General features: G+C 38.9%; 1 protein-coding gene across 6 annotated transcripts in view; it reads left to right on the top strand.

Moving 5' to 3' along the window:
• LOC132385332 (puromycin-sensitive aminopeptidase-like) overlaps positions 1-13,610 on the top strand; it is a 330,919-nt gene that overhangs the window by 43,086 nt on the left and 274,223 nt on the right. For 4 of the 6 annotated variants that reach the window (XR_009509156.1, XM_059957354.1, XM_059957353.1 and 1 more), the window contains one exon: positions 13,510-13,594. The exons of the other annotated variants lie outside the window; for them this stretch is intronic. Coding sequence is in view for 2 of the 4 variants with exons in the window: in XM_059957354.1 (XP_059813337.1) it covers positions 13,510-13,594 (85 nt within the window). In the remaining 2 variants the exon portion in view is untranslated. Of the gene's footprint in view, positions 1-13,509; positions 13,595-13,610 lie in introns of those variants that run through there. 6 annotated transcript variants of the gene reach the window in all.

Here is a 13,610-nt window from a genome sequence, read left to right as displayed (position 1 = left end):
TCTGGCCCTCAGGGCCATATTCTGGTCACTGACAGTGCGCCTCTTCAATGCAATATAATCCATACACACGCTGCCTACATCTTCCACGGCTGTAGAGGCCAGTCGCTGCAACCTCTCTCTCTCCGAGGTGTCTTCAGCAGTCAACTCCCCTCCCTTGTGGTATTTTGCAGCGTCCACGAAGAGGGTCTCACCCTCAGATACTTCCCCCAGGCCGTACCACCACTGGCTCTTGTTTGAATTCGGTATCAGCCCAATGCTGCTACACACGTCCACACAAGCAGCTCGAAACCCTGGGTGCATCGACAATGCCTCCAAACAGCGCTCACCCGCCTCCTCCGGGCAGGCTCCCAAGCGCACCAGCAGGATTTTGGTTCTCTCTAGAACAGAAACGCTGCCCGTCTCAACAGGGTCCGGACACATCAGCATTAACGATTCATGAACCTCAGTCTCCTCCACATTTGCCTCTAAGAACTCCATTTTCACTGACCAACAACCGTTGTCTGGATAATCACCGGCACTGGTACCCCGAATCTCCAGTGTCCTCAATGTTGTCAAGGGTAAATGCTTCCAATAACGGTTATGAAACAAACTGTACAGCAACTTCACCGGCGCCCCGGTGCCGAGGATGGCTTTAACTTGACTTCCATCCATCCGTAACAACACCTGTGCGCATGGCCCCTCTAAGCCTTCAGGAATAGGGTCTGTTCCTTTCGGGAGTTCCTTGGTACATTGCTGGGAACGTGCTCCCCCAGAGACCCCAAACCGTTCCCCCACTGGGCCTCCTCTAAGTTTCCCGACACCTCTCGAATCAACGGAACAACTGATCCCCTTGACAGATCCCCTTGGCACCACAAGCAATTTATCTGCCCCCCTAGGCAAAAAGGGATACCCTAAAAACTTCCCACCAATCTCCTGCCACAGATATAATAAGCCCCCCAGCTGCGGCATTTGACTTCCAGTCGAATCACACGCATTTTCCCACACTTTCCCAGAACTGGCAGCGGTCACTTCGAGGTAATTGCGCCTGACAGTTCTAACAAAGTCACCAGCCCGCCTACTCAAACTTTCAACCCGTCCCTGTCGCTTTTCCTCAGCCAAGCACTGCCACTCACCCAACAACAGAGGGGTCCGCTCCGCCCTCGCCTCCGCCCCTTTAGGGCTGGACATTATTCCAACAACCGGGCGGAGCCCACCACCGCTGAAACATCCCAACCTGTCACTCCTCAATCTCCAAACAGTACGGACAACCCATGGTCCCACCACCATTTCGTCAGCCAACAGTAACCACCCCACCCAACACACACACAGCGATAACCAGCAATTGCACACCCACAAAGGCACACCAGCTCTTCGCCGCATACACAATTTAAAGAGGGTGATCACACAGCTTCCACAGAAATCAATCCCGGACGAGCACCCCACAATGTAACTCCCTGGGTCGCCTCAGGCTCGCTCAGCTCGTTCTTGTCTAGGGGGAGCAGCCTTCGGCCCCGCCAAACTGGGTAATCAGCTGGTGTGGATGCTGTGTGATGTCCCTGCCTCGCCCAAAACCAGACAGTACACCATATGCGATTAAATGAGTACAATTTATAAAGGTTACTATAACTAAGTGATTAATAACGATACAGTATATATGAAGAGAAAATTAAAGAAAAGGCGCCAAACTTATCAAAGTCCAAACCACTTCGTGCACAACCGTTGGAGCTCAATTTCTGAAGTCTTCTGGCCACCATTCGATCCCCTCCGAACTCCTCGACTCTCCAAACAGCTCAGGACCCTCCGAGTGGTCAACCAAGCACATCTAGCTTCATCCCCCCCCCCCTCGGAGAATCTCCCTTTGGGGTCCGATCCTCGCCCAGCTTAGAACATTGCGTCCTCTCTCTCGACCCCCTCGCGCCGATCTGCCCAAAAGCCTGTCAACAAAAGCTTACAAACTCAGAAGAAAGAACATTAATCCCCATTTGGTTTACAAAGGAATACCATTCTCGTTATCAGTAAATTAGCATTCCTGCTAGTTAACAAAAGGAAACCCTTTCCCAACAGTAACAAAGAAAAAAAAGAAACCCCCTTTACAATTATATAAAATGTTTTTGTCAAACTTTCAAATTAACTTAACCAAGAAAACACTAATTAGTGTATCAAACAGGCCATAGCTGTCTTTCTTTAAGAATATTACAATACTTCACACCTTGAATTCTGTTTCATTATTTAATTTTATTTCAGTTCAATTCAGTTTATTTATTGTCATTTAGAAACCACAAATGCAGTGCAGTTAAAAAAATGAGACAATGTTCTCCAGAATGATATCATAAAAGCACATGACAAAACAGACTACACCAGAAAATCCACATAACGTTTGGCAATCCCCAATCCAGAGTCTGGAGAGGCTGCTGCATATTAATATTGCGCTACCGTCTTAGCGCCTGCCCTGGAAAGGAACTCCAAATCCACCAGATGAAACAAGATTACCCGGACACATCAAGTCAGGAGACCAACTCTACTAAAGTTAACTCTACCAACTCAAAAACTAAAGCTACAAGACCTACACAAAATCACATAGTTACATATAGTTATAGTTAACATATAATTACAATAGTGCAGACAATACCATAATTGATTTAAAAAAACAGACCATGGGCATGTAAAAATAGGCTTGATGGCCTGTAACATTTTTTCCAAGTTGGGAAAGTGTGTCAGCCTCCATTCTATAAATTTGAAATCCAAACACTGAGCTTGGCCTTAAATCCATTTACTGTGCTTATTGTGTGGGGCAGGTATTGGTCTTTTTCCATGAGCTTGTTGTTAAGTGCATTTAATTTAACTGTTAGGTCTGTCAGAAACCCTAAATCCAGTACCCATGCATCATCTGACAGTTCCTCCTGCTGCTCGTTTCTTATCAACAGAAAAGTCTTTATCTCAGGCAGCAGGTCAACAAATCATTGCAGCACTTAGCCACGACTCAACCACTGAACATCATCATGAAGAATTATGTCTCTGTAAGCGTCATCGAGCTCATCCAATAACACCTTGAATAAGCGGTGCTGAAACGCTTTTGCTCGAATCAAGTTTTATCAATTTGACCACCAGTGTCATTACATGAGCAAAGTCCACAACCTTCCCAGCCAAGGGCTGCTGATGAATCACACAGTGATGATCCAGGAAGTCGGGAAAATCAGGGTTATTACAACACAGTGCTATAAAACCAACTTGCACACCGCGCATTGCTGGGGCCCCATCTGTAGTAATTGCCACCAGTTTATGAATGAGGTTGTCATTTTTAATATTTTTTAAACTCATTGTAAATACCCTCACCTCTTGTTCCCTCCTTTAATTGCAAAAGAGTGATGAAGTCCTCCTTTGTTGTAAAATCCTGGAAAGCCATTCTGACAAATGCAACAAGCTGAGCTGTTTGCATTTCATCCAGGGATTCATCAAACTGTAGTGAAAAATATTCACTGAGTGACAAGTCCTTTAACACTTGTCGATCCACGTCCTCTGACAATGACTCTGCCCTCCTTGTCACTGTTGTAGAACCTTGTGGCTGTGATGTCATTTTTGTTTTTTAAAGTCATTAAAAACAGTCTGTGGTAATGACCATTGCTTCCTTGAATAAATTGCCATCTGTAAAAGACTTCTTGTGTTTAGCCAAAAGATAACAAGGTGACTTTGGACTTGATCATTTGTACACGTTTAACTACCATAAGATTTTATCCTTTAAAGTGGGGGTTCCCAACCTAGGGTCCACGGACCCTTTGCTTAATGGTATTAATCCCTGGCATAAAAATGGTTGGAAACCCCTGCTTTAGAACGTCACTGATTCATGCTTGAACTCCACCAGTAGTGGCTGAATTAGTTGACATAGTGTACTACAGACTTGGGCAACATGGTAGTCTAGCACTTAGCGTAATGCTATTACAATGCCTATGACCCAGGTTTAATTGCTGCCACTGTCTTTATGCCTTCTCTGTTACTGCTTGGTTTTCCTCAGGGTACCTGTTTTTTTCTACATTTTAAAGACATGTGGGTTAGTCGTTTAATTGGTCACATGGGTGTCATTGGGTGGCATAGACATGTTGAACTTGAAGGGTCTGTTACAGTATTATAAAAAAATAAGATTAGAACAAGATGGAAGGTGTTCTGGAATTAAGTTTTGAGGAGATACAAACTTGGAAAGAAAATCAAATCCATTGAAAGTAGTGTGAGGTTAACAAGGCTTTTTAAGTAAATAAATCCAGACAATAGATTTTTAGAGGGACTTATATATTAGAGGGATGGGATTAAAATTTCAGTATGTTACAGCATTCTGTAATAGACAATTTAAAGCAGAAGTTTCAACCTTTTTTAATGCCACAAATTCCTACAATTAACCTTGGTGAAAGTGGACCCCAGATTAGGAACCCCTGATTTAGAGTGCAGTCGGCCCTCCTTATCCGTTCTGCATGCACGAATTTAACCGACCACGAATTGCGAAAACCCAGAAGAGCTCTTCCAGCAATTGTTGTTTGAACATGTACAGACCTTTTTTCTTGTCAATATTCCCTAAACAATGCAGTATAACAACTATTTTACATAGCATTTCCATTGTATTAGGCATTATAAGTAATTTAGAGTTTATTTAAAGTATATGGGGGGATGTGCATAGGTTATCATGGATCCAGATTGACAAAGAAATTGTAAGTTCTCTTACTAAGTAAGTTTGAACAGCTACATCTAGTATTATTTAGCATTGTTACGTACACCGTAACTGGGTCACTTACCAGCAAAGATAGAGAGGTCCGTTGAAGTCTGATGGTACTGTTTTTAACAGTATTTATTGATAAAAATACACAAAAATACTATCAATGCAAACATACAGATAATATATGTCGTCAATACGAAATCTAAAAGCATGGTTATAATAATAATCAATAAGAAATAGCTCTATCATTGTCTAGGGGATAATGTATTGTCCGATGGAAATATAAAAGTCACTCAAGTTCATTCAAGCTGCAGCTTTTGGTTGGAGAAAGAGACGGATTAAAACTTGCCCATTCCTTTTATGATGTCGATCCTTTGTTGGGGCTGATTTCTCCTTTGTTGTTAGCTAAAGCCGTTCTTCTGTGGCAAGGCCCGCCAAATCTGAGGCAAATGGAAAAGGACGCACGTGGGCTTTCCACCGGCTTTCGCTATTACGTTGTTACAGGATTTCTAGCGTTTCTTCTGGTGCGGCTCAAGGGCTGTTCCCCAGACCCTCTTTTGTCCCCACTCACAGGGTCTTAGATGTCAATCAGGGTGGAATGATGCCATCCCCCAACCGGCCCACATTACCTGAGGGCTTCCATGAAGTCCAGTATTCAATACACAATTCCGTCTCCAAGAGACAATGACCTGTTCCGTGGCTTTGTATCGCTGGGGCCAGGACATTCCAAACGTCTCTCTCTCATTTCCTGGGTCTCCTGACTTGACTTAATAGCGATCTTGCGATTCTCAAAAAGGAGGGGGGGGCACAGGCGTAACAGCATCAATTAGTCAAACATTTCGTCTTAGTATATACTATGTATTTTACCTTTCTATGCATATGAAATACTTGTATGTTTCAGTGCCGGGCTCAGGAACGCAAGTTCCTGAGTTCCTGAGTGCACTCTCAATCCATGAGTGGTTGATATGGAGGATCAAAAACCCAAAATCCCAAAACCCAATAATTAAACCACTGTGTTGCTTTGAAATAATTGTAGCTTTCATTGGGGCAGGGCCTTTCTCACTTTATCCTTTAAAATTGTTCCGATTGTTGACCGACTGTAGCCTAACGCGTTTCCAATGACAGATTGCATTTCACCTCTTTCTGATCGCTTTATTATTTTCACTTTATTTTCAATTGTGATCATGATTATTTTCGTGAACAGAAACACTGCGGATTGAGAGCTCTGCCGCCAGGTCCTAATGTCCACCGCACTGAGACGGGTTAAATAAGGTCTGGGATTCTGCTGGGTCCTAAAGTCCACCGCATTGAGACAGCTTGAATAAGGGACTTGAGCATCCGCATTTTTTGGTATCGCAAGGAGTCCCAGAACCAATCCTTTGCGGATAAGGAGGGCCAACTGTATATAGGGAGCTCAGCTTTGCCATATATGTATTATGGCAAAGGAATACAAATTGGACGGGAATACAGCGATACCTGAAGCAGGTTTCTTATGTCCAGTCTATTCCGCAATTTAGTTTTCATGGCTCTTGGTACTTAGCTTCTGTCCCACACTGCTCACGTTTTTTCCGCTGATTAAAGATATGGCACTGGAGATGAAGTAAAATAGAAAGAAAAATTATAGCAGAAATATAAATTCCTATATGCCAGGAAAAGAATAAAAGACAGAGGGGGTGATCTGATAGAGGTCTTAAACTGTGAGGTATAATGGGGAAGCCCTTGTGTTTCCACACGTGCTAAAATAAGTTAGAACCTATTAATGCACCAAGGCACAAAATGTGGAATTCAAATAAAAAACTGTTTCACAGGGAATCACACTGATGAATTTAACAGATACTTTGAGAATAAGTGTGGGGAGAGAGGGGTTGCATTCTCACAATCCAACTATGAAAAGAACTCTCTTTTTCCCTGAATCACTTGTTATAAGAGACAAAACAATGTGGTCGTACAGTAGTGGTCACCAACCTTTTTAAGCCCAAGATCCCCTACCTCGGCCTTAGTGAAAAGCAAGATTGACTCCAGATCGATTAGTTACACGCATGTGCACCAGGGTAGAAAAGACCGGAAGTAAAACCCTGCAACCTGGAAGTAGAAATAATGTATAAACACCAGGGGTACCTGCCCTTTTTTGTACCGTGGACCGGTTTAATATTGACAATATTCTTGTGGACCGGCCGACGGGAGGGCGGGGGTGTGGGTATTAAACATGACAGAAATACAGCAATACCTGAAGCAGGTTCTTTATATCTAGTCTATTCCGCAATTTAGTTTTCGCGTCTCTTGGCACTTAGCTTCTGTCCCGTGCTGCTCACATTTTTTCCGCCGGAAAAACTCAAAGGGTTTGTCTTTGAGTGCAGGGTGCTTGGACTCAGGGTACCGAAGCAATTTTGAGGGCTTCATTGCTTAATTAGACTGCCTCCAGGTCCGAACTCCGGCCTCCCACCTGCCCGCCACCAGATGCCTTGGCCAGGTGCAGCTGGTCGTGGGTGGGGTGACAGGACAAGGTCAGGGCTGGAGGTCCCTGTGCTGCAGCCATGGCGGTCACAGTCCGGAGAGGGCGACTGACCGAACAGGGAGTGGGACAGGGTGCCCGCCCACACCCCCCCCCCCCATAGGATCTATCGGCCATGGGATGATTTTCAGTAGATCGCAGCGCGGTAGCTGCTCTGCTACTTACGAAATGCTGAGCCCAAATTAGGTAGTCTGCAAATGTTTTAGCACTGGGTTCCCCATGAACATTCGGCGGGTAAACAGGATTAGAGGCGGTGCACATCTGTCCACACTTTAGGCCAGAAGCATCAACACTTCTCGTCAGCCGAGCGAGGCACTGGTTATCCGAGGCTGACCAATGATCCCTGGCGCGAGGTTGTAACTGTGGTTAGGTAACTGCTGACCTCACGTGTGTTCAAGTTCAATAGTGGTGTGACAGGGAATGTGGAAAGGTGCAGCTGACTCACATCACTTCCTCGTGGCCTGGTGGTTGGGGACCATTGAAGTACACTGTGTAGTGCAGGGGAGCTATGCACATGCGTACTGGGCGGGAAGAACGGAACTAAAACCCTGCAACTGGGAAACAATCTCTCAACAGTAATTGTGTATTTATTTTTCCTTTTATTGGGATCTACTGGGAAAGTCTCAAAGATCGACCAGTCGATCACGATCGACGGATTGGCAACCACTATCCTACAGGATGGTTTTCTTTTGTATTAAGCCATTTAAATCGGTGATGACAGTGATCAGCAGTGGTTATTTTCTCAGACAAGCTCCTTGGTTAGGAGCACTATTGAGAGTGTACTGACAAGCGGCATCTTATTTATTTATTTATCTATCTATCTATCTATCTATCTATCTATTTATTAAATTTTAGAAAATTACAAGAATAAAAGAGATGATGAAATATTGAGAAAAATAATATTAACCCCCCCCCCCCAACCCTTATCTAAAGAAAGAGAAAAATGCCTGGATATCGGAGGATCCCCACATGCTCCATGGAATTCAAAATAATTTTAATATTTATTTTTACTTTCCCCAATGACTTTATAATTTTGTCTTCAAAGGACCTATGTATTTAATCCTATCTTTTGTAGGTACGGGAGCCAAATTTTCAAAAATATATCATATTCATTTCTTAGATTGTATGTAATTTTTTCAAGTGGAATACAACTATGCATTTCATTATTCCAACAATCCATAGTTAAATATAAATCAGATTTCCAACTAACTGCAATAACTTTTTTGGCTACTGCCAGTGCAATTTTTATAAATTTTTTCTGATACTTATTCAATTTAAGTTTCGGTATTGTCCCTTCAATGTCTCTTAATAAAAATAATACTGGACTATGTGGGAGTTGTACTCCAGTAATTTGTTCCAATAAAAGTCTTAGATTTATCCAAAATGGTTGAATTTTAAAACAAGACCAAGTAGAATGTAAAAAAGTACCAATTTCTTGATTACATCGAAAACATTGGTCAGACATATTTGAATTTAATCTATTTATTTTCTGTGGTGTTATATGTAATTGATGTAAAAAATTATTTTGTATTAATCTAAGTTGAACATTTATTGTATTTCTCATACTATCAGAACATAATCTTGACCAGTTTTTTCCATCAATTTTAACATTCAAATCAGATTCCCATTTTTGTCTTGATTTATTAATTCCTGATTTAATTGTCTGTTCTTGAATCAAATTATACATACAAGATGTAAATTTTTTAATTTTTCCATTTTGAATTAATATTTCTATTTCACTAGGTTTTGGCATCAACATTGTTTAACCCAGCTTTTCTCATAAATAAGCCTTTAATTGAAAATAACAGAAAAGGGTGTTGTTTGATATTTTATATTTATTTTTTAACTGATCAAATGACATCAATATACCTCCTATATATTTAATCCCCTTTTGGAACCAATTACGTAGAAGTTTATTATCCATTGTAAAAGGAATAAGCTTATTCTGAATTAATGTTCTTTTTGCTAATAAAGATTTCTTTATCTCATTGTCCATATTTACCTTATTCCATAAATCAATCAAGTGTCTTAATGTAGGAGATTCTTTTTTCCCCCGTATCCATTTGGATTCCCATTTATATATAAAATCTTCTGCTATATTTTCTCCTATTTTATCTAATTCTATTCTAATCCATGCCGGTTTTTCTTCATCAAAAAAAGATGCAATAAATCTAAGTTGATTTGCTTTATAAAAATACTTAAAATATGGAAGTTGTAACCCTCCTAAATCAAATTTACATGTCAATTTTTCCAATGATATTCTTTACATCTTTCCTTTCCAAAGAAATTTCCTTACATATTTATTCTGTTCTTGAAAAAACTTCTGAGGTAATTGTATTGGTAAAGTTTGGAATAAATATTGCAATCTAGGAAATATATTCATTTTTACAGCATTAACTCTACCTATTAATGTTATTGGTAACATCATCCATTTATCAAGGTACTCTTTTAGTTTTTTAATAATGGCAAATAATTCTGTTTATATAAATTTTTTACATCATTATCAACTCTAATACCTAAATATTTTATCCCATTTATTGACCATCGAAATTGAGTTTCTAGTCGACATTGATTATAATTTCCTTTGGTAAGGGGTAAAATTTCACTTTTATCCCAATTTACTTTATACCCTGATACTTCCCCATATTCTTCCAATCTAAAAGATAATCTTTGCAAAGATTGCAATGGGTTTGTTAAATAATTATCAAAACATCATCAGCAAATAAATTAATCTTATATTCTTCTTGATTAACTCTAAAGCCCCCAATGTCTGAATCTGTTCTAATTAATTCAGCTAATGGTTCTATTGCCAATACAAATAAAGCAGGTGATAACGGGCAGCCTTGTCTAGTTGACCTCGTTAAACAAAATGGTGTTGAAATCTGACCATTTGTAACTCCTTTAGCTTGAGGATTAGTATTTAAGGTTTTAATCTATTGTATAAGGGATTTTCCTAACTCATATTTTTCCAATACCTTAAATAAAAAATCCTATTCCAATCTATCAAATGCTTTTTCTGCATCCAAAGCAACTGCCACACTCATTTCCTCTCTTTTTTGTGCCAAATGAATTATACTAAGTAACCGGGTTATATTATCCATTGATTGTTTTTAGTAAAACCTGTTTGATCCATATGTATTAATTTTGGTAAATATTTAGATATTCTATTAGATAAAATTTTTGCTATTATTTTATAATCTGTATTCAACAAAGAAATAGGCCTATATGATGTTGGTTTTAAAGGATCTCTATCTTTTTTTGGCAATACAGTTATGATCGCTGTTAAAAATGATTGTGGGAGTTTATGCATTCTTTCCAGTTGGTATATTAACTCCATAAAAGGAGGAATTAATAAATCTTTAAATTTTTTATAAAATTCAGGAGGAAAACCACCTTCTGTGGATTTATTACCCTGAAGTGATCCTAAAGCTTCTTCAACCTGTTAATGTAAAGGGCATATCTAATCCTTTCTGTTCTTCCAAATTTAATTTTGGAAGGGTTATTTGTAATAAAAATGTATCTATCTCAGCAATCTTATTTTGTGATTCCGATTGATATAGTTCAGTATAAAAAATTTTAAAAGTTTCATTAATTTCTAAAGGTTTATAAGTAACCTTATTTACACTTGTTCTGATTACATTTTTTGTTTTAGAAGCCTGTTCTGTTTTCAACTACCAAGCAAGAATTTTATGTGATCTTTCACCTAATTCGTAATATTTCTGTTTAGTTCTCATAATTACTTTTTCTGTACGATATATCTGGAGAGTATTATATTGTAGTTTTTTATTAACAAGTTGTCTTTGTTTTTTTTCTGTCATATATCTTTGAGATTCTTTTTCTAACTTTATGATATCTTTTTCCAATTGATCTATTTCTGCCATGTATTCCTTCTTAATTTTAGCAGTATAACTTATAATCTGACCCCTTAAATATGCTTTCATCACTTCCCATAATGCAATTTTATCCTCAACTGAATGTAGATTTGTATCCAAAAAAAATTGAATTTGTTTTTTCATAAAATCACAAAAATCTCGACTTGAATAAAATTGAATTAAATCTCTATCTATAAATCAATTCCTCCTTATCCGTCATTATCATTGTCATTATCAAGGGGGAATGATCTGACAGTATTCTTGCTTTATATTCCACATTTTTCACTCTATCTTGAATATTTTTTGATAATTAAAAAAATCAATCCTTGAGTAAATTTTATGTCTATTTGAATAAAATGAATAATCTCTTTCTCTTGGATTAATTTTTCTCCATTTGTCAATCAGGTTTAAGTCTTTCATTAATGATAAAGTTAGTTTTATTACTTTTGATGTTGTAGCAACCTTAGTTGACCTATCCAAAACTGGATCTAAACAAAAATTAAAATCTCCACCTATTAATATTTTATCATTGCATCAGCCAAGTTCAAAAAAGCTTCTTCTATGAATTTTGCATCATTTTCATTTGGTGCATAAATGTTCATAAGAGTCCATAGTTCTGAAAAAATTTGACAATGACAAGCTGCATCTTCACTGATATAGGAGCAGCAGAGCCATAGACTGGAAGACCCTACAAAGGACTGAGAATAGCTGGGAGGGTCATTGGTTCTTACCATCCTTCGGGGCTTATACCAGGAGTGCTGCCTACACATGGCACTCATTATAAAGAATCTCACACATCCACCTAGCATCCTCTCTGAATTTCTACCATCAGGCAAGAGACTACGATGCATACAGACAAGAATGGTCAGGATGAGAAACACTTTATTCCCTCAGGCCATTAGGCTTCTGAACTCCTGGTTGCATGATATTCAAAAAATCACCGGATAATTTATACTAGATCCTACAATATTTAAATTATGCACTTTACCTGTTTATTTGAATGTAATTTATCCATTTGGAGATTTAGCTCTTCCTTTCCTAAGTTATTTTGTTAGTTCTATCACTGTGCTTTACACCATCGTATGGAAAAATTTTGTTTTGATTGGCTGTATACATATATAAAGTGGCAATAAACTTGACTTGAAGGGAGGATAGCAGGTAAAGAGTTGGGATTTGGGAATGGGGATGTAGGAGGGTCACAGGGAGCTAATGGGTTAAGTCGTGTTTAAATGGAAGAGGAATAAAAACTAAGGCACTACTGTAAGCTATCCATGGCTACTGCGGTTCCCACAATGCCTTCAGCAACATTCTGATTTGGAAAGGTTGTACAAGCCAGGCTGATCTTGGAGTAGGTTAAAAGGTTGGAACAACATTGTGGGACTACGTGCTGATAACTCTGCTGAAATGTTCTCTGTCCTCTGGAGTGGACGACGGATTTGGTGTGAGGCTACCAGCTCAACTAGTGCGATGAATTTATATCCAAATCTTATTGAATGAATAAATTATATTTTAAAAAATGTGTGTGTGTGTATATTCTGATCATGAACATTCAACATTAATTTTAGCTGCTATCCATGTATCAGAACATTTACGATGGCTTCTCCTCTTCCTCACTTTACAAATCCCTTCTGGACAGCTGAAGTCTCCATATTAAACCTTTCAATTCTGATTTCTTTCTTTCATGAAATTGAGCATCAGTAAGTATCTGACATTGGTTCAGCTTGTCATCTTTCTGCCTACTTCTCAATTATTACAATCCTGTCTAATTGTTAGTCTCAAATTAAGTAGTTGAACTAGAAGTGTCTTACTTTTGGTTTTACCTTTGTAAAAATTATTCTGTTTGTTTTCTGTTAGTTAAATCATTCTAGCCTTTTGGTTGAACTGAATGTTAGGGCTTATGCTTGGTGCTGAAGTGGGTTTCTAAGCGCATACAGAACAAAACACAACATGATCCAGGTGCTTAAGTCCACAATGTTGTGCCTGTCTTTTAACCTATGCTAAGATCAGTCTAGCCCTTCCTTCCTACATTTCCTTGCATTATTCTATCATCCATTCAACAGTTGCTTAAATGACCCTAATGTATCTACCGCTATGCCACCTCAGTGTATTCAACATTCCCACCAATCGTACAAACAAAGTGGATGCACTCAGCAGGTCAGGTAGCATCCGTTGACTGCTCATTTCAACGGATGCTGTCCGACCTGCTGAGTTCATCCAGCATGTTTGTACGTGTTGCTTTGATCACAGCATCTGCAGTGTACTTTGTGTTCCCGCCAATCGTGTTTTTAAAAAATTTTTTACATCTTACTCAATGTAGTGTGTAACTAATTTTACAAAATTGAGAATGAGATTGAAAAAGTCAAAACAAATGAGATGAGAACGTGTACATTCATATATATTTATATATATATATATATATATATATATGTGCATATATGTATTTACAGGTAAGACAAGCAACCAATCAGATTGTTATGAACTGTGCTGACATAGACATCATTACGGCATCGTATGTTCCAGAAGGTAGTGAAGGTAAGTTTGTTTTATT

This window comes from Hypanus sabinus, chromosome Y (assembly GCF_030144855.1).
Source record: "Hypanus sabinus isolate sHypSab1 chromosome Y, sHypSab1.hap1, whole genome shotgun sequence".
Classification (NCBI taxonomy): Eukaryota; Metazoa; Chordata; class Chondrichthyes; order Myliobatiformes; family Dasyatidae; genus Hypanus; species Hypanus sabinus.
The sequence above is the reverse complement of the archived record's forward strand: the minus strand, read 5'-3'. Positions and strand labels throughout refer to the sequence as shown.